This window comes from Geotrypetes seraphini, chromosome 17 (genome assembly GCF_902459505.1).
Source record: "Geotrypetes seraphini chromosome 17, aGeoSer1.1, whole genome shotgun sequence".
NCBI lineage: Eukaryota > Metazoa > Chordata > Amphibia > Gymnophiona > Dermophiidae > Geotrypetes > Geotrypetes seraphini.
Genome location: NC_047100.1, coordinates 3,480,883 through 3,502,907, shown reverse-complemented (window position 1 = coordinate 3,502,907; position 22,025 = coordinate 3,480,883). Strand labels below are relative to the sequence as shown.

Below are 22,025 nucleotides of genomic sequence, written 5' to 3'. Positions count from 1 at the left end.
ATCTTAAAAATAATTCATTTGGAATTGTATTTTTAGATAGAATGTGGAGATGTGCAAGGGTGTGAAGATTTTTACAAGGTGCTGTGAATATCTCGATCCTAGCTGAATCCATTTTGACTGCTGCCAATGCTGAGAGTTATCAGGAAGCCCTTTGGCTGCCTTTTACAGATTTATACTTTCCAGAAGACAGTATTTTGGGGATCCTATAGGCCTCATTCTTGCTTCATCGTCTACTTTGATCTTGTTGGTGATGTGACATCACCTAGAACAACATCACTTGAACCCTTACCACAGATGCTAACATTTGAGGTGGCGACATGGAAGAATGAGTCAACCAGCAAGAAATCCTGTTGCCATGAACAGCTTCCTCTCCTCCAGTCACTTCAATTTGGAGTTGCTCTACTGAATGTAGAGTAAAGTCAGTCGTGACTCAGCTCAGGTTTCCAGGCCATTGCCCTACATCCCTCAAAGCTCATAAAAATTGTGGAAACCCACATTGAATCCTCCTTTTTCTCGATATGAGCACGTTGTGGGCCTCTGCTGACATACAGATGGAGGCGTAGCCTATGGTTAGAGCAGTGAACAGAGAATTATGTGGGCCCAGCTCAAATCCCACTGTATTATGTATATTGGTATTATATCCCGTGTGTCAAGCTAGAATAATAACTTGTATTGAAAAACTTGCACTGTAAGGATGACTGTGGCAAACTGTAACCTATAAACTGTACATCAAGTATATTACTATTAGACCCCCAATATATAAGAAGTTAGAATTTAAAAAACCCTTCTATCATAAACTGTTCTGTAAGTATGGCAAATCATAACCTGTTAACGGTCTTTTATGTATGTTCAGCCTGTAACTCGTTATGAGCTCTTTGGGGACAACGGAATGGGAAACAAATTAAAGAAAGAAAATGAATAGGAAGTGAAAGAGTCGGAGCATTGGGCTGGAAGGGGCCCTGCCCTCTCCTCTGTCCTGAGTGGTGATGTCCTGTTTGAGCCACTCACAGGCTAAACTCCTTAGAACTTTAGAACAGAATCGTCACTGGCCTGCTTCTGTGCCTCTAAGAAGGAGGGTAAGATTGGAAGCTGCTATTCAGGAAAGTGCCTCCAGGAGGACAGAAGAAAAGGCATCTCCTGCAGGATCCTTCCCACCTCATCCTGTTCCTGGTCACAAGCAGAGGCTTCTGCTATCATTCTAAGGTTGGTTGTCATCCTATACTTCAGTGAAAAAAAACAAACCAGGAAGGATTTAATCTTTCACATGACACGGTGCAGTTGTTTCCATTTTTTTTATTTTATTGCCAAAGTAAATATACTTTATGAAGAGCAAAGAAAAAATATACAGGACTGTAACTTATGTACAAAGGCTTCATAGATATTTTTGCTTCAAATTTATACAGCTCTTGATATGTTATTAAAAGATATTTTATATGGATGCATCTATTTACAGATTAATTTACACACATTCATAGGATGTGAGAGAACCGAGGTTCATGTACATTAATTTTCTATAGAACAAAAGGAATGCAAGAACCAGCGCTGGCAAACTAACGCATCTCCTGCCTTATTCTAAGCCAGTACAACAGGATTACAGGGATCCAGTTCAACAGAACAATATACCCCACCTTACCCCTGCCCGGTAACCTCCTAACAAAAAGAACTAAACGTAAAAGTTCTGAATAGGTGGTGTTCAAAATTTAAAAGAAGTCTTCCCCCCCTCCCCAACACCAAAAAAATACTGAATACTTTAGAAACCACAATGAAACACTTGGAAAGTCAACTTGCTTCCTCATGTCTACTGCCATGGAAGAAACGCTACACGTTTCACTTTCCAGTGGAAAGATCCAGGACAAGGAGCCATGATGTGAAGGTGGACAAGATGGTGATGCCCAGAAGCAACAAAAAGACATTAAAGGGCTCCTTTACTAAAAACACATTAGGAATTGAACTTAGCGCATTTTAACGTGGGACCTTCCAGTGGGCTAAGTCCATTTCTAACACAGCCCAAGAAATAAGGGCCACTGTTGGAAACAGGATACTGCTCTTGATGAGCCTTCAGTCTGTCCCAGTACAGCAACTCATATGTTCTTATGTGAGCCAAGTATAGGACAATGAAGCCATTGTGACATCACTGATGAAGTTGGCTCTTAGGCATTGGTGGAATGAAGCTTTATAACATCACAATAGCAGCTCTGGAATGTTGCTACTCTTTGGGTTTCTGCCAGGTACTTGGGACCTGGGTTGGCCACTGTTGGAAACAGGATCCTGGGCTTGATGGACCTTCAGTCTGTCCCAGTATGACAATTCTTATGTTGTTATGTATTTTTGCAGGTCCCATGCCACTTTTTCCATTAGCATGCAAGACTTGCAGAAATATTAATACAGGACCACTTGCCTCATCCTGTTTAGGAGGACCTAAACACGCCAACATGTAAATGACTGCAAAGCACATTAATGAATTCTGCTGGAAGCCTTTTTTTCCCACGTTAAGCACACATTAGCGTTTAAAATGGTATAGTAAAAGGGCCCCTATGTTTTTCATATCAAGGGTGGCAGCAGCAGAGAAAAGTCACAGAAAGTTAACTCAAGAAAAGCAGAGGTAAAGAGCAGGTGAAAAGGAGGGATAGACAAGAGACATCTTGCACTTGGTATGTTCCTGAACTAAAAAAAAGCACCATGGGCCTCCCAAGAACGGGTTGGCATCCGAACTTTAATGAAGGACCCAACACAGGCCAAGTGTCAGCATAACATTACCTTCCAGCATGTTCCACACTGTTCTACTGCAGATGAATACATTTTTTTAAAACCTCACTCAAATTTCTCTATGGCACTTTTTTTTTTTTTTTTTTAAACTCTATCATGAATTTGAATATTGTAATAAGGAGTAAATTTTCAAAGGCTGGGATGGCTTTGACAATGACAAAAATTTAGCTCACCTTCTTAAATCAACCAAACCCAGCTAAGAGGACTTTCATCCCAGAGAAAGTTTGTGTGAACATAACCTTACTGGGTCAAACCAATGGTCCATCTAGCCCAGTAGCCCAGTCTCATGATGGCCAATCCAGGTCACTAATAATTGGAAAAAACCCAAGGAGTAGCAACATTCCATGCTACCAATCCAGAACAAGGAGTGGCTTCCCCCATCTCTATGGACTTTTCCTTCAGGAATTTGTCCAAACCTTTCTTAAAACCAGCTACGGTATCCGCTCTTATCATAACCTCTCACAGTGCGTTCCAGAGCTTAACTATTCTCTGAGTGAAAAAATATTTCCTCCTATTGGTTTTAAAAGTATTTCCCTGCAGTTTCATCTAGTGTCCCCTAGTCTTTGTCATGTGGGTTTTATTTCTATTTATTGTAATTTCAAAAATACAAGTGAATAAGGAAGCAGGCTGATACCGTGTGTAATGTACGCCTCTGTTTAATTTCAGGCAGGTGTTTGTGTGAATTCTTACCAAGGGCTGTGGAGTCAAAGTCGGTAAAAATGAATTGACTGACTCCAGCTTCAAAAATAAAAAATAAAAATTGTTAAAATATATAGTAATTTTAATCTTTAACCTGTATCTAAAGTATTGGTAAATACTTTATATCCAGAACAAAAAAAATTTAAAGCCTATGATTAGCAGGAATCAGAACTGGAGTCGGAGTAAGACAGTAGAAAAATAGAGGAGGCAGAGTCAGAGTCGAAGTTGAAGGTTTGGTGTAGCGATTCCACAACCCGTTCTTAGCCAATATTCAAACAGCGAGTGTCGGTACCTATGTTTGAAAACCAGGTCTGTGTGGCTGAAAAGCACGCATGCACTGTAACAGCTGGGTGCCCTATTGAAAACATACCCCTTCATAGAAAGGATAATTTAAGGTGGAATTGATATCAAGAACATAAAAATAGCCATAAAGGGTAACCCAGCATTCTGTTTTCACAGTGGCCAATCCAGATCACAAAAATACATTTTGGGTGTCACGGACATGCTTTTTAGCCTTTGATGAACATTAAGGATCTTTGTACATTTGTAACATCATCTCGTAGAGGTTCGTTACCAGAAGATTCAGCTTTTGTTCACTAAAAAAAATACTGTGAGTACATGAAAAGAGCAGCCAGTGTGGTGTGTTAGCAGGATCAGACTCTGCCCGCCTCAAACCCCTGAGAGGCCGTTAAGAAGGATCATCTACACGTAAAGAGAATGGCTCAGCACAGCCCACAATCAGAGGCTTGAATAAGAGAAGCCCTTAGCATGCAACAAAAGTGTCCATAAATCCTTCTAGGAGCAGCAGAAAAGCGGCTAAAAATAAAACACTGTAATTTCCAAGGGAAGAAGAAAGAAGAGGGAAGAAAAAAACCCCAAGAAAAATAAAATGTAGAAAAAAGCCTCTCGAATAAGTTTAGGATGGAAAACATTCATTTGTGGTGATATCAAGTAATGCAGTGATCTGCGCTCGAGACGCACTGCCGCCAGGTAGTGTGATCAAAGTGCCGCTCAGTCAGGTCAGTTCATCGTGCGTGTCGAGCGGCTGTTTCTGGGAAACCGGTGCACCTTGATGTGTTTCGACAAGTGGTCACTTCGGGCAAATTTCTTCTCACAGACGGGGCATTGGTAAGGCTTTACTCCAGAGTGAGAGCGCCGGTGTCGGGACAGCTCGTCCGATCTGGAGAACCTAAAATACAAAACACAGGAGAAGGTGAGGATGGTGCCACTGAGACCCTTGCTCTTCATGCCAAGATGTAGGTGCCCAACGTTTGATCACAGAGTTTTCAAGTTTAGGGATCCTTCTATCAAATGCTAAGACGCCTATAGAATATAATGGATGCCTTAGCATTTAGGGCGCGCTAAATTGGTTAGTGCACCTTAATAAAAGGATTCCTTAATTTGCTCCATTCACTCTCCGAACTTATTGCTCAGTGGTGGTCCACATATGATCACACATTTTTGGCCTTTGTCACATACATTTGGTCCTCCATCTACATCTATCTTTGCTTAATTAGCATTTTCCTCTTCTGCTTTCCATTTTCTACTTTCGTAGACTATATTCTTGAGTGTATTACTTTAAGCTATTTATTATCACTTGTGAATCTCATTTGATTGTAAATGTTTAACAAATATGTTTTGCTATATTTGTTTTACAGTTTGCTTTTTCCACTTGATTTTATTATTACTTTTCGCCTGATGTGATTTTATTAGTTTATATTATGGGTTTTATATTAACATGACTATTATTTTCATTGTTTTTAATATGTTATGGCTCAATAGACTATTGACAAAGTTATTCATTCCAAAACACTGTCTGTCGAATCTTCAAAGCGATACTACCGATAAAGCATACTTTGTATACCCGTGGCTGAATTATTGACATCTTATCCTCACGACTCCTCCGTTATGATGTAGGTGGCCACAATGAGGTGCACTCAGTACCAAATCAAAGTTTCAAGTTTATTGCGCACTTGATGTAAACTTAAAAAGAATCATCAACGCCTCTTAGCCTATCAAGCAGCTTTATGGGGCAAGGATCTAGGCCAGGGGCAGAAACATAGAAACATGACAGCAGATAAAGGCCAAATGGCCCATCCGCAGTAACCATTATCTCTTTCTCTCTCTAAGAGGGGTGGGCAACCTCGGTCCTCGAGGGCCATAATCCAGTCGGGTTTTCAGGATTTACACGATGAATATGCATGAGGTCTATTTGCATGCACTGCCTCCATTGCATGCAAATAGATCTCATGTATATTCATTGGAGAAATACTGAAAACCTGACTGGATTACGGCCCTCATTGCCCACCCCTGATCTAGACCTTCTGATCATGACTTCCAGCACATACTTAGAATTTAGGAAACATCTTTAAAAGGTATTTGTTCACGGGAGCCATTCAGGAAGCCACTCAATGCCGAGCAGCAGTGCCAACGCATGCACCCCCTCGGTATCGCTCAGTGGCTGAAGCCGAAACTCGCGGCACTGACCTACCAGGTTAGTAGCACCTGCTACACCTCTGGACCACCAGGGATTCCAGCGGCAGAGGAGGTATGATGGACATGGCAGGAAGGGGGGACAGGGAGCGGAGGCCTGCAATAAGGCTGGGAGGGGGCAGATGTGCGCTGGATGCTGGCCTGAATATAAACCAGGACCCCTACTTTTGGACATATATTCCAGTACATATGGTATCTGCTTTATCCTTGGACCATGTAGTCTGGATTGACCCCTGTTAGGCTTGTAGTCTTGCTTTAATTCATGCATGTACTTGCACACCCAATGCAAGAAATTTACAATTGCTCTTAAGCATTTAAATGTGTGTTAAAGTTATGAGTTCTGCCACACATGAAAATACTTTATATATTTTAAAAAAACAGGTGCTTTTATGGTCTTTATAAAATAGTATTAAACTATTCACACTAGGTGCTATAGTAGATATAAACATCTGGGATACGTTGACCAGCTGTACATGCTTTGGTGAGGAGTGTGGCATTATAGCCTAGTAGAAGAGTTTATCCACGAATGATACCATCGCTATTAGCAAACCCATAAATAACACCATAACTAACAAAACCGCACATACATCATAACAGCACTACAAACCACAGCAAAACCACAAAATAAATATAATGCCATCACTAACCAAATCAGAAATATCATCGCTATTAACAAAACTGCCAATAACACTGGACTACCAATTAAACCACAATACAAACCCAACATATACAGCTAAAGTAGGTCATTGTCCCCAAGTAGATAGTCTAGACTCTAAAGTAGAGAATGGCACGGTGACAGAATTTGTCACCATCCATGGATAACCATGGGAAATCAACCTGTGCCATTCTTCTACACTAGCATTCTTTGATGCAAGGCTTGAGGGTCAGCGACTAGGCCCATTCGTACTCTGATTCTTATGTGAGCTAAGTATAGGATAATGAAGCCATTGTGACATCACTGATGAGGTTGGCTCTTAGGCATTGGTGGAATGAAGCTTTATGACATCACAATCTCAGTTCTGGAATGGTGCTACTCTTTGGGTTTCTGCTAAGTACTTGGGGCCTGGGTTGGAAACAGAATATTGGCTTGATGGACCTTTGGTCTCTCCCAGTATAGCAACGCTTATGGTCTTATGTTCTAACCATCCAGTGCCATTCTTTAGTGTCTACCTGAACCTCAGTCCTTCTACACCAGCATTCTTCAATACAAGGCTTGAGGGTCAGTGGCTAGGCCCATTCGTACTCTGATTCTTATGTGAGCCAAGTATAGGATAATGAAGCCATTGTGACATCACTGATGAGGTTGGCTCTTAGGCATTGGTGGAATGAGGCTTTATGACATCACAATCTCAGTTCTGGAATGGTGCTACTCTTTGGGTTTCTGCTAAGTACTTGGGACCTGGGTTGGTCACTGTTGGAAACAGAATACTTGGCTTGATGGACCTTTGGTCTCTCCCAGTATAGCAACGCTTATGGTCTTATGCTCTAACCATCCAGTGCCATTCTTTAGTGTCTGTCTCAACCTGAGTCCTTCTACACTAGCATTCTTCAATGCAAGGCTTGAGGGTCAGTGGCTGGGCCCATTCAGACTGTGATTCTTCCCTCTCTCTCCTTAAAGATTGACATGGGAACGGTGACAATTTCTGTCACCATGTCATTCTCTACATGTAGAGGTACTAAGGTCCTCTTTCAATCAAATTATTATTTAAATATTTAAGGCCCTCTGTTTCTACTGCAGCCCAGGACGCTAAATGCTCTGACACTCATAGGAATTCCATGAGCACTGGAGCATTAGTGCTCCAGGCCACAATAGAAACCTCTACTATAGCTTAGTAAAAGGGGAGGGGGGGGGGATGTAGAGGAATATAAGAAACAAAGGCAAATGAGTAGAAATAGGTAGGATATGAGTAAGCAGGAGACACCCATCAGAGTAAAGAATCCGAACTGGGTGTCAATATTATTGCAGGACTAACTTCTTAGGAAGCTACAGCTGTGGTAGGAATGGATCCTAAGAACCAGACAAGTCCAGGGTCCATTATCCCACTGACATCCAATGTTGCCTAAGGTTGCAAACTCAGGGGTGTTATTTGCCAATAATGAAGCTTTATGCAGAATTTGAACCACAAAACATGTAAATAATGAGCTGCAGAGAAGCAAAGCAGCTTGATAGATATAGTGGAAATAAAATGTCTAGAATTTATTAGCCAACCTTGTTCACAGACCCCTTTTTTATTTTCCTGGGGGGGAGAACCCACCTGCTAACACTTCTTTCCCCCAGGTAGAGGCACCAAGTTCCCAAAGAGTGAGGGACTGACGGAGACTGCCTTTGGGGGGTCAACTATGGCAAATTGTAACCAGTTAACTGTATGTTTAACCTGTAACCTGTTCTGAGCTCTTTGGAGAAACAGGATAGAAAACAAATGGCAAGTGAAAATCAGATTGTTAAATGTTGCTAAATACAGGGTCCCACAAAAACACTCCTTGAGTTTAAATGGTTACAAAATCAAAACTCATTGGAATAAGATGACAACAAATACAAGTCCCAAAGGCCAGAATTCTATTAAAGAATCGCTTGTAGAGGCAATCCTTTACTGTGGGAAAGATGAAAAATCTAGTTCGTTGACAAAATATGGCTTAGAGACCCTCAGCTCTTCCGTGGTCAGGACTGGTCACTGCTGGAGACTATTAGTCTCTCTGTGCACAACACCTCTTAAGTTCTTACAACCCCCCATTCCTTTAACCTGAAGAACTGCAGCTCCAGTTCGCTGAAAGCCTGGCCTGAAATTTTTAACATAACTTTCAAGATCCCCTGAAAGGGGCCCTATTGGGAAGTCCTATGAACATCGCTCCGACACACGTCTGATTCAGAGGATGCCAAATTCTGCAAGCCAATGAGATCTTCAGAAGTGGTGCTGGCAACAAAGTGAGACCTTTCTTTTAAAGAAGACCTTTGCGCATGTACAAAGACCAAGAGAAAACTTCTGGAATGCAGGATCGTAAGCCCAGTTGTAAAGGTGATTTTTGACAATGTGCTATTCAGTGTTTACTAGATGTATGGGTCACTGCTACTTGCTTTCAAGTTTCCTAAGTATCTTGTTATAATGTGGACACTTATGCAGGACAGAAAGAACTTGTAATTCTAGCCCTAAAATGAAGCCCCACTTTCAAAGGCTGTACCGAGACTGGCAATGAATAAGAACATAAGAATAGCCTTCCTGGGTCAGACCAATGGTCTATCTAGCCCAGTATCCCGTCTTTACAGAGGCCAATTCAAGCCACAAGTACCTGGCAAAAATCCAAATGTAGCAGCATTCCATGCTACCGATCCAGGGCAAGCAGTGGCTTCTGCCATGTCTGTCTCAACAGCAGACTATGGACTTTTCCTCCAGGAACTTGTCCAAACCATTTTTAAAACCAGCTACATTAACCACTCTTACCACATCCTCTGGCAACACATTTCAGAGCTTAATTATCTGAGTGAAAAAATATTACTCGCTAGTACTCTGTAACTTAATTGAGTTGTCCCCTAGTCTTTGTAAATCTTAATGCAGTAAAAAAAAAATCTATCCACTTGTACCCATTTGTAGACTTCAATCATATCTCCCCTCAGCTGTCTCTTTTCCAAGTTGAAGAGACCTAACCTTTTTAGTCTTTCCTCATATGAGAGGAATTCCATTCCTTTTATCATCTTGGTCGCTCTTCTTTGAGACTTTTCTAGTGCCGCTATGTATTTTTTGAGATAAGGAGACCAGAACTGAACGCAATATTCAAGGTCAGGTCGCACCATTGAGCGATACAGAGGCATTATAATATTCTTAGTCTTGTTTACATCAATTTTCTAATAATTCCTAGCATCTTGTTTGCTTTCTTGGCTGCTACCACACATTGAGTGGAAGGTTTCAGCGTATTAATTGAGGCTTTGTGCTATCAAGTCAGAATATTAACAAAAGGTTTATAGAATATTGAAACGAGTTTATAGAATGCTAGCTCACCAGACTGGACCCTCCAAGATCAAAAGAGATGTTTCTCACCGTGCTTTGTAATGCCAGTCTCCACACTCTTTTGGTCCCCTCCCCATCCCTTCCCTTCAGAGTCTGTAATATTGTGCTATCTGGTAGTTCTAGCTATGTTTAACAGGCCTGAGAAAGTGCACAGTGTATGAATTTCCTCAGCACATCAATCCACTGGAAAGTGAATTCAGGAATGACCCAATTTGAGCTGCTACTAAGCCAAAGCATGCTGTAATCTATGCCTCCAGAGGGCAGTCATATGTGGCTTTCATGCTCCTCTTTATCATAATGGGGGCTCTGGTGTATGTTCAGTAAGAGTGGGGCAGCATGTGGCAAGCATATGAGGCTGTAGACACCTGTGGTCATACATGAGAAAAAAGTAGGAAGAAAGACAGAGTTTCCATAAATGCTTGTGAGAAATGACAAAAGGCTGGATAGGATGTAATTCTAAGAATGCTACACACACCCAGCCATCAAAAGTTATAATCCCTGGCACTGTATGACATAGGCTTGGTCAAGTGACTTGCATACCTCCCCTATTCTACTTCCGCCATCATACACACAACTCTAAATTCATCCAAGAACCTGTTCCAAAAATAACTTCTGACAACCAATAACATGTTGCGCAACTGGCAACTGTAAAGCTTCAGTACAAAAGAAAGGACTTTCCATATCACGGACTCCCTCATATCTGCATTGTATTGGAATTACCCACAATACACCAAGAGATAGTATGTGTGTTCATTACATTTGAGGGAAACTTCCCATAAACCAAAGTAACACCCAACAGGCCATATTCTCAGATCAGTCCTTGCACAGCAACAATATTTTCTTCTCTTGGACCTTGCTAATAATTCCTTATCAAAGTCAAGCAAGGAATAAGACAAGAATTGTTGAATATGCGGAATATAAATTTTTTAAATAAATACACTAATCTCCAGATCCTAATATCAGACAACTTCCGTCTCTGCCTTGGACGGCTCTGGAACTACCCGGCACAGCTGAAGCGATCAGACCAAACTTTATTCAGTAAGTGCTGTTGAAAATTCAGTGACGACCTGGTGAGCAAGACTTATCAGGGTGCCACAGTGCCATTTTTATACAATAGCAGTGGGAGGGGGGTTCACCCCGGGTGCTGTCTTGGTGGGGGTGGCAGCACCTCTCCCCCGCCGCATGTGCCTTCACTTTCACCTCCACCCTCACGCACCTCTATCTCTTCACCAGCACAAACAGCAGCTCCAACCTCCTGCTCGTGCCAGCCTTAGCGCTCCACTACGGCATTACTTCCGGGTCCCGCCAGCACGGGCAGCGAGTTGGAGATGCTGCTCATGCCAGGGAAGCTAAACAGGTACAGGGGAAGGGAAGGGGCGCACAAGGCAGGGGGGAAGAGGACGAGGGGGGGCCTCCCACCCTTGCTACACCAGCGTACGATAGAGAAGCATTTTGGGGAGCACAGAATGGATGGAGCAGGGAATACCCGGTATTCATATATTCGATTTACAAAATACAAGCCTATGTGCCAATTCCTACCCGCACCATGCAAGTTTTCAAGTTTTATTTAAAATTTGGTTATATCGCTTATCCAGTTTCCAAGCGATATACAATAATTAAAATAGGTCCATAGAATGATACTTACAGACACATTAATAAATACAGTATACAAATACAAATAAACAGACTGAGGGAAAAGGAAGAAATACAATGGCGATAGCAACGTACACATTAAAAGGTACGACGAGAAAACCAGAGGCATCCAAAGTGATCAAAGCCAATAGATGGATATGGCAGATAAGAACCTACAAACATATACCCACCTCGGAGCAGATGTATCTTTGTGTGGTATTTGATAATGGCACCTACACACTTCTTTTAGAAAACAAACCCACATGCCCTGAGAACCCAGGCAGCTTTTATCAAATGCCTAAGATTTTTCAGACGCTGCCAGCGGATTTCCTTAGGACATACTGTATTGGAAATATTTCTGAAGCAGCTACTGACCTCCAACCGCAGCCGGGCCACGTGCAAGCGAAAGGCTTCTCCCCCGTGTGCCTCCGCAGGTGCGCCTTGAGATGACTGCTTTTGGTGTACATTTTAGTACATCCCGGGAAAGTACATTTGTGCATTTTGATTAGTTCTGTTGCAGGGGTCTTTTGAAACCTCTGACCCACGATGATTCCCGTCTGTCCGTGATTCCCGACTCCTGGTCCAAGGGGTTTTGCGGCAATAGGGACAGGCCCTATGCGCACAAACTTTGATGGCAAGTTTGATGACTGGACTAACTGTGGCACTAAGGCAAAGGTTTGCCCTTGAATATTGACCAGGAGCTGGGCAATTTTGATGTTTTCTTGAGGCTGAAGCTGGGCAGCAGAGCTTGAACCGGACTCTTGCTTGATCTGCATGGGCTGAATTTGCAAAATAAGAGGAATCCCACCTTCAACTGATAACACTTCCTTGGCAGAATCAATGTCTTGAGATGAACTGCCCAACTCTTCACTTTTAACTTCCTTTAAGATGGGACTGGGTGACGTTTGGTCTTTTTGTGGGGAAGTAGCAACAGACATTTGGCTGCAAGTTCTCAAATCCTTGGTCTCATTTGTTCTTTCCACCTTGAATTCCATCTCCATGTTTTCCTCCAGAAACTCCTCAATTTCCTCCAGGGTGGGCTGAAATGGTCCAAATTCATCCATGTCCACTGCAAACTGAGGAAACTGACAATTCTCCTCTTTTACCCCGGTATGGGATTGTCTTTTCTCCCACCAGGAAGCAGTGGCGCTCCCCAAAGACGCCTGAGACAGCAAGTAGTCCAGGATACTCTCCTGACTTTCAGCGCTGGACGTGCTTCCATAACTGGAACTGAGAACCGGCGCCTCAGGGCTGGAACAGGAGCAAAGACTCGAAGAATCGCTGTCGTCTTCCGAAAGCGGCGAGGGCAGCATCTGGTAGCACCGTCTCCCCAGCAACATATCACCTGCACATCCACCGGGGGAAGTGGCGCATGTGAAAGACTCCTCGACGGGCATCAAATGATCCACCATTCCTGAATTACCCCTCACAGGAGTTCCACCAACATAAACCAGATCAGCAGCAGTTCAAAGGCAGGCCTGCAGAGAGAGAAGAAAAAAGAGCCATTCAGGTATCATGGTTTTTTTTCTGCACAAATAGCAACCAGCATCACAAGGCACTATTTATTCTTCCTTTCGAGGCCTCTTTCCTTCTACCTTTTTTCATTCTACTCTCAAAGAGAGCCACGATTATGAAGTCTCACTCGCCCTCCTGCAGCTCCTTCAATGGCCAGCGCTGCTCTATGGGGACTAGAGTTGCGACCCTGAAACCAATGCTTGGCTGAACTCCACACAAATCCTTAGTCTAAGCTAAAACAGGGAACAGTGGCCCTACACAGAAATCTAAGCCAGATCCCCCACCTGACAAGGCCGCTGGGCCAGCACAGAGGGTTAATAATCTACACGGAGCGCAATCTTACAGTCCGGGGTTTGACATAGCTCCGTTGCTCAAAAAGCCTAAACGTGTGAGCTTTTCATAGCTTTCATAGCTTTGCATAGCTTTAACAACACAGTTCTGTCAGAAATCATTTCATAACTCTGCATTCTTCCAGTCTGCAAAACTATGCAAGTTAGCAAAATATTTACTGTAGAAAAGAAAAGTTGGATACCACATGCTGAAATGCAAGCTGAAGCCAAAGAGATGTAAAAGAGCATTTCAATGGATTACTTAAAAAGTTTTGTTGCCAGAGGGCTGCAAGAAGACTCAAGTTTAGAAGGTACAAGGGGCTTCATTAGATTTTGCAGCTTTATTATTTTTCCCTCCTAGCTCTGAAGTCAGTGGTACCTAGATTATCCCTTGTTAACAAGACTGACACCATGCTATGCCTAATTAACAAGACATCCTGCTATGCAGCCGGTGCTGGGGTTCACTAGTAATAGGATAAAATGATACTGTGATTTGGACTCAAGTCAGTATTCTATTTTAAGCCAATATCTGTTGGAATGAAGGTCCCTCCTGGGAGATGAAGTGACTGCGCTTGGTGATTGCTGTTTACAAAGGCCTCTGTTCACGTTCTCAGGTGACAGAAGCTGAATCAAGCCTCAGAATGTGATCTTTCTGAAGGACAAGCATGACTGCAAGGGTACCAAGAGCTTTGTTGCCTGCAGGTACTGCTGAGTGCATTACCAGGCATGTGACCTTCTCTCCTCATCATCTGCTCCTGCCGAGGACATGGAACCACGAATAACAGAAGGAGCGCAAATGGTTTGAGGTACTACAGTCAGACCATTCTGAGTTCATATGATGAGGTTAACATTTGTACAAAATTTTCGAGACATCAGAGGCCGATAAGAAATGGTTTGTTGAGAACTCCAATTAATTAGGATTGTTGCTGTTTTCTATGTACCCAGACACGGCAAGACCAGGAAAAGAGCAACAATCATGACACCAGCTGCGGAAGCCTAAGAGAACATAAAACCCAGCTCTATTAATTACCACTGAAAGCAAATAAGGGTTTCCAGAATGCTTTCCAGCTGGGCTACTCTTGCTCCTATTTTCTTAAACCCCGGTCCTTCCTGCTCCTAGCTTTCCCTTTCCACCTGAATATTCTCAGCTGAACTTAGGCCCCACCTACTATCACCTGGGCATGATTAAGCAGCCCTTTAAAGGGCTGCATGTCAGGCGGGCCTGCACCATTGGCAGGCCCTGCCAAAGGGCCCATTGTGCAGCCTTCCATGAGAACCAAGCTAAAACCTCTGCCTAACTTCATCCATAAGTGACAACAGTCCACAAAGCTGTTTAATTGAGGACCAATGCATCGGAGGAAATCACTCTTCGAATCCACCTTTGAGTTTATATTGCTAACCTTATTAATTTTATGTAAGCTGCAATGATTCCCAGTTGACATTTGAGGGGCTGAAGAAACACTATGATATGGTAATATATAATGCAATTGTACTTTCTGATTCCGTCATTACGGCCAAAGGGAGGTAAATAAAGACTTGTTGATAAATTCAAACACTTCAGGAATAAGTCCTATTAGGATCAAGCTATAATTACAACCAAGGAAAGTGAGATGCGGATGGCTTTCACTTAAGGTTAAACAGAGGACAAAGCTAGAGGAGTGATGAACTTACGTCCTAGGAAGTCTCCTCACTCATGAGTCAATACGCTCATCACCAGACCAGGCCTTCTCCTACCCAGAAAGAGAGAACTGTAGAGCTTGTGGTTTTCATAAGTAAAGATAAAGCCAAATTCCCTTTTTTATCTTCAGTTAAGAATTTGTTAGAATTTCTAAATGAATTGAAGAAGTTTAAAAGAAGGTCAACATCAATTTACCTAATATCCTTGTGCTGGTGACATCATTTAAATTCCCTCTAAACACTGTTGGTATTGCATTAAAACCTGCTTATGTAAAAGCAAAGACTCTTGGGCTTTTGATGGGGGCAGAAAGGTGAACCATCTTATATGAAAGGACTTCAATTTCATTTCCCTATTTCCAGATCTCAAGGAGAGATGTTCTGCTAGATGTGGTTCAAACAACTAAGTCAGTGAAACAAAAATTCAGCCAAGGTCACAGTAACATTAGGCTGGCTAGGCCAGTTGGTCCTTGTCTTCCTCTCTGGTCCTCTACCAGCTTAGAAATGAACTGAATATGGCATGGTGGTTAGAGCTACAGCCTCAGCACCCTGAGGTTATGGGTTCAAACCCCACACTGCTCCTTGTGACCCTGGGCAAGTCACTTAATCCTCCACTGCCTCAGGTATATTAGATAGACTGTAAACCCACTGGGACAGACAGGGAAAAATGCTTGAGTATCTGATTGTAAACAGTTTAATACACCTTGCCCAAGTGGTATATAAAACCCCCATTCCCAGATACATCCTCACACGTGCTAGGTAGCTCCCAAAACTCTTCTCAAGACCCTATGGTTAGTTATCTGTTCGAATATCCACAATGAATATGCAAAAGATAAATGTGCATATCCTGGTCTCCAATATATGCTAATTTATCTCATGTATATTAACCCTGGATATCTTGAAAGCCACCTGGTTGCAAGATCATCAGGAAAGATTTCAGAGCCCCCATTTTCAAATTCACTCCAAACAACCCCCCCCCCCCCCCCAGGTGAAATTCTTCTAGGAGTTTGTTTTTCTGAAATTACAGTACAGTTGACAAGAGCTACAGGCCAAGGAAGCAAGGCTGCATCTAAGAGAGGGCCCAGGAAGGGTGGACCCAGGATTTGGATGCCACATGAACCTGACACCTTAGACATGTACCAAATTGCCTCTTTCGATATCCAGCCCTGCAGAAAAGGCACATTTGGTATAATGGTATCACAAAGTTCTGCGGTTCTTTCAAGCATGCGATAGCTTCAGTTCTTCAGAGGCAGCAATTTTAGGACAGTGAAGTCCTGCAGAGCCATGGGATGGTCTAGTCACTGGTAAATTGATTATGTATAATGATCCAAGGGTCATCATTCTAATTATCAATAAAATGATGATACAAATCAATTAATTTCCAACCAACAAAGATTAGCATCTGCCAGTGGTTACATGGCCCTGTGTAGAATAGATTCAGATTAGTTTTGAAGCTGAAACTTTTGCTACTTCTGTCCCCATTACTGATGGATTCTTTCACTACCTACCCGCATCCCGTGAGAACAGAGGCTGTGAGCACTTCATAGCCAGAATGCCCCACTGTACCTTGATGACGTCTATGGTTGATTGATTATATCTTTCATCTGTAGGTGTGCTGTACAGTATTGCGCACATTGAGAATATAAGGTGTGACAAACCTATCCAAGCTTTGACTACACACGTTGTCATGAAAAAAACTGAATGGAGATACAACTTAATCTCAGTTCTTGGCTGTGTGCTGGTGTCACACTGGGCCTCTATTATAACTGACAATGAAAGATATGCATAGCTGTACAGGGCAGTGTTAGCGCAACAATGAAAAAGCTCAAAAACCTGGAGATTAGGGAGTTAACACTTTAGCATTGTTTCTCCTTGGCAGTGCTGTTTTCACAAGAGCTCAGAAAGTCAACAATTAATTCAAGATAAGGAAGGAATATAAAACAACTTAAAACTGGTTTAACAGGGGAAAAGTAGTTAGGCCTTCACAAAGTCTATCCCTTAATTTGGGCACAATATTTAAACCTGGAATGTAATGTAGAGTTATGTATTTGAGGCTGGATAATTTAATACAACGGTAAAGGAGAACCCTTCAGCTCTAACTGTATCCACGACATCTTGTTTAGATTGTAAGCTCTTTGAGCAGGGACTCTGTACAGAGCTCCGTACATCTGGTAGCACTAGAGAAATAATTCATAGTAGTATAGGCCTGATTACTCAGTGTCAGACGCACAAAACTCACCATGTGTTTAACAATTGTCGCTAAACCAGTTTTATCTGGCATCAAAGTATTTCAGCTATTGGCAAATCGTGGTCTTTTCTGCACTTTATAGCAGCCTCCAATAATCGAGTGAAAATACATTACAAAGAGCTCATCAATATTAAAATGACCATTCCAATCGATGCCAAAATGAAGCGCTGACAGGTCTGGAAGTCCCAGGAGCATTAGAAAAGCGCAGAACAGCAGCATTTTTTTATGGGCATATGTGTGTGTGTGTGTCCCATTTTTTAAAAAAAGTTGTGCTGAGACACCCCCAGAACTAAAAAAAAAAAAAAAAAATCCAGCAGGAGGGAAGCCTGCTTCCTCCTGCCTCAGCCACCCGGACCCTCCACACCCTCAAACCATGCCCACTCCCTCCTGCCACCAGGGATTACAGCGGACCTCTGCACAATTGTTTGAACATCAATCGCTGATTTGAAATCGAACTGTTTTCCAGCTCCACAGCAACCCAAAGGATTTTAACGGCGATTTTACAGCATCCTCAGCAACTATTATGAGATGATTTTATAGGGCGGTTTCTAGTTTCATGCATTATGAAAGTGCGTAACTCCTAGACTAGTCCCTAAGTGGCCACTTGTAGCAACTAGTGTAAAAACACGAAGCATGATATGATGCCACATACATTGCCAATGGGTGTGCATTAATGTTTCCACTATGTTGCGTGGCCGTGTAGTCCACCAGCTGCTGATTTGTCGCTCACATGGGAGAGTTCTGCACATCAAGTTTCTTTATTTTTGATATACCGTCTATCAAAACAAGTATCTAAATGGTGTACAATATAATAAGATGGTAGAAAACAATTAAAATAGGTAAATAAAGGCAATATTTTATCAAATATTAAAAATACTAGACGAATTCACATTGACGTACATGGAACAAAAGGGAAGTTAGGGAGGAAAAGGTTGTTTAAAATACATCAAAGTAAAATTAGTAAAAAAGGAAGGTAAATGGGGAGTTGTAAAACATTAGGATGGAGATCACTTCAGAAGAAGCATTAGATGTTTCAAGGCTTCACAAGAATTAAAGGTTTCAGAAGCGGAAGCTGGTACTAGAAAGTAAAGGCATCTTTAAAGAGAGCCAGAGCTCCAGTTCTTTTACCCACATTGGTGGATTTAAGAGCTCTCCCTGTAGTGAGCCTTGCCTGAGACCTCCCCCCTCAAGAATCCCATCGGCTCAAGCCCGTCACCACTCACTGCAGCTGTGTAGAAGATACAGCAGCTGTGTAGAAGATACAGTGCGCGAGAGACTGGGCGGCATAACTGCAACTGCGGAGCTAATAAACCACTTCAGCACAGCAAGTACCTACCACCATTAAATAAATAACATTTTGTAAAGATTCTGCTTATTCTGTAAGGAGGGGTGCGATCCATCCTAGTTGCAGCGTATAAGGGGGTGCAGTGGTCCAATAATTCTGAGGGCCGGGGTCAGGAATGTCTTTGACAGCACAGCATTCACAACTTGCTGCTTTTGTTGGCTTTAGGCCTTCCTCTCTGGGTCATTCCTTTATGGAAACAGGAATTAGGCAGAACCCGTCAGAGAGGAAGGCCTAAAGCTGACAAGAGCAGCAAGTTATGAACACTGTGTTGATGCCAGACCATAGAGGGGGAGGAAGAGATGCTAGGGAATGGAGGGAAGGGAAGGAGACAGAGGTGCCAGACCAAGGGGACAGGAAGGAAGGAGGAAAACCAAGGAGAGGAGATGCCAGAGCATGCAAGGAGAGATGGAAGGGGAGGAAAGAGATGACATTGCCAGAGCATTGGGGGGAGGGGGAGAGAAGGGAAGGAAGGAAAGGAGAAGAGAGATGCCAGAGCATAGGGGAGGGAGTGGAGACAGAGAAAAATGGAGAGAGACTGAAGCTGAAATGAATCATGTACAAAGGAGAGAAGGGTCACAGAATAGACAGTTTATAGAAGGGACATAAGGAAGGAAAGGAAAAGGGATTTGTATATCACCTTTTTGTAGTTTTACATACAGGTATTTCAAGCATTTTCCCTCTCTGGCCCTATGGGCTTACAATCTATCTAATGTACCTGGGACAGTGGAGGATTAAGTGTCATGCCCAGGGTCACAAGAAGCAGTGCAGGGTTTGAACTCACAACTTCAGGGTGCTGAGGCTGTAGCTCTAACCACTGCACCACACTCATAAAAAGAAGGAAGATAATATGGAAGAGGGAGGAGAAGATAAAGCAGAAACGACAAAAGGTATTTTTGTTGCTTTAAAATAAAACATATGTAGTTGTATTGATGAATGTTTATAAACAGAAAATGGAAATAAGGTAATCTTTTAATTAGACTAATTTAAATACATTTTTAACTAACTTTCAGAGTTCAAATTCCCTTTCTCAGGTCAGGAGAGAATGCTATAACAGCAGTATTGACCTGAAGAAGGTGATTTTGGCCTCTGAAAGCTAAAATGGTATTTATTTATTTTCCATTTTTGTTTTATTTCTATTTGTTAATTTATAAAGTGGTGATCGTTATTTGTCAGGGTTGGTTTTTGTTTTTAAATTTACATCTGCTATCTTTATATTTGCAGAGTATTAAGGGCCATGTGTCACTGTACGCAGAGTCTGGCTTTAGTTGAGGATTCCTTATTCCATACTGGGCGAGGGTATATCTGTGTTCTATACGTATGAAAAGGACACTGTTTTCTGTTAGCACTGACTGCGCAGGATTGATCCGTATTAATCTAGCTAGTTTAGTTTTACAATGGGTGTATTGATGTTCTAGCGTTGTGCTACAGTCTTTTCCTTGTTTAAGTTTAATAAAATAATGTGGAAGTTATGCTGGAATTGCTCTGTAGGTCCTGAGTGACATTTGTAGTACAGTATTTGTATTATTTCACTTGCTTGCCTGGTATTGGATTTGAATTTAGATCACACATTTCTCAGTAAGGGCTCAAAGTAAGTTACATTCAAGAACAGTAGATTTTTTTTAATATAAAATACTACAATGTAATACATAGAAACATAGTAAAATGAAGGCCAAAAACGACCATGTGGCCTAACGAGTCTGCCTACTTTAATCCCTTCCCCTTGCTAACATCTAGGCACAGGTGTTCACATCAGCTATAGGGCTCGTAGAAAGTGAAGACGTGCACAGCGGCGTCTCCCCACCCCCGCTGTGCACGTGGCCCTTTCCCTTTCCCCGTACCTTTCTTAACTTCTCCAGCATGAGCAGCATGCCCACGTCGGAGTCGGCTCGCCCTTTGATGTCATTTCCTAGGAGTGGGTCCTGGAAGTGATGTCAGAGAGAGCGCCAATACCAATGCAGGCAGCAACCTCGCGTTGGGGGTGCGCACGAGCGTGTCAAGGAGAGGAAGAGGGGTGCCGTGCCCTTAGCGGACCCCTCCCCCCTTACTACGTCACTGGATGTAAGCATCTACTTTTCTTGATAAAATAAGCTTTTAGCAGGGACCCCGTTATACAATTTCTCTCCACAAGAGGAAAAAGCTGTACCGTGACCAGCTGGCTGAGCTTCTTGGCACAGCCACACTGAGCTGTGCTCAGTACCAGGTTTTTAAAATCTCTGCTCTCCTGGGATTATTCTAACCTCTGATAATCAACAGTGGTTAGTTTATGATGGAAATTTCAACGAGCTGGCATCTTGCCCCTGTGCCCACTACCACACCGCTATAATTCCTGTTTTACAACGGAACCAGTCTTGCAGTTCTGGGCTCAGGGAATTATGGGTGAACTGCGGAGCCATCGTACTTACCCTACGGTTAAAAGCAGCATTTTGGATTTCTGTGGCCCAGCATTACATTAAGATTTTTAAAAACATGATGGGGGAGGGGGGGGAGCAATATAGCAAAGGACTACATAGCTGAAATGTATCTTTCAGCAGTAGAGCTAGTGTGCCAGTTCACAGTCCTCTAGGCAGCAGCCTGCCTTTAAGCTGTCTAAGCTCTATCCCATGACGAAAGTTCTGGCTCTTTGCCCTGAAAGATCCATGACGGACACATTGAAGAACTTGTACTTTGAAAACGCTCTGGCTGCTTTTGCAATTGCATCTTCTCCGAAGGTAATCCTTCCCTGAGCTAATGGAGAACTCTTGGCAGAAGCGAGAACCCCAGAGCATGCAAAGGGGCTTGAAATCGTGGCCCTCGGTGGAGAGTTTGGCTCGGGTTGCAACCCCCCCCCCCCCTGCTCCCAATGACCGACAATAACCCTGGATGGCTCAACTCTGTCAACATTATTCCCATCAAACTCCCAGCGAGGGCGCCCCGGTTGCTTCCAGCTACTAAGAAGAAGAACGTTGTTCTTTTAGCAGCAGTTCTAGGATCCTCCTTACCTGGGTGCAACGGGAGCGCGGCGAGGGTCCGGGTTGCAGCAGGAGCGAGGGCGACGCAGCTCTGCCGTCTCGCGCCCTCTCGTAGTACTATATTACTGTCACGTGACCGCCGAGCGCCTTCTAAAAGTAACTTTAGGGGAAGGCTCGCAGAAGGCTCGACCGGAGGCCGCGCCCTCATTGGCTGCCGCGCGGCCAGGGGGCGGAGTCGGCGAGCTGCTCGTCAATGGGCCTCACGCTCAGGCGTTGACAGGCGAAGTCACGTGAAGCACGCACCCAGGCCCCCTCCAAGGGGAGAAGACACCAATGTGCGTGGCAGTGCATTGTTCAGGTGAACAAAGGTGCATT

The 22,025-nt window shown here is 43.0% G+C and overlaps 1 protein-coding gene across 2 annotated transcripts; it reads right to left on the bottom strand.

Annotated features, from left to right (window-relative positions):
- Window positions 1-2,774: 2,774 nt before the first annotated feature.
- Window positions 2,775-21,778, bottom strand: KLF15 (Kruppel like factor 15). 2 transcript variants are annotated; one of them, XM_033926724.1, is made up of 4 exons: window positions 21,681-21,749; window positions 18,010-18,149; window positions 11,967-13,069; window positions 2,775-4,654 (listed from the first exon to the last, which is right to left on the bottom strand). In XM_033926724.1, the coding sequence occupies exons 3-4, from the start codon at window positions 13,001-13,003 to the stop codon at window positions 4,486-4,488; spliced, it is 1,206 nt and encodes a 401-aa protein (XP_033782615.1). In that variant the 5' UTR covers window positions 13,004-13,069; window positions 18,010-18,149; window positions 21,681-21,749; the 3' UTR covers window positions 2,775-4,485. The 2 variants fall into 2 exon arrangements, with proteins under 2 accessions (XP_033782615.1, XP_033782614.1); XM_033926723.1 differs by lacking the exon at window positions 18,010-18,149 and having other exon boundaries at window positions 21,681-21,778.
- Between the last annotated feature and the right edge of the window lie 247 nt (window positions 21,779-22,025).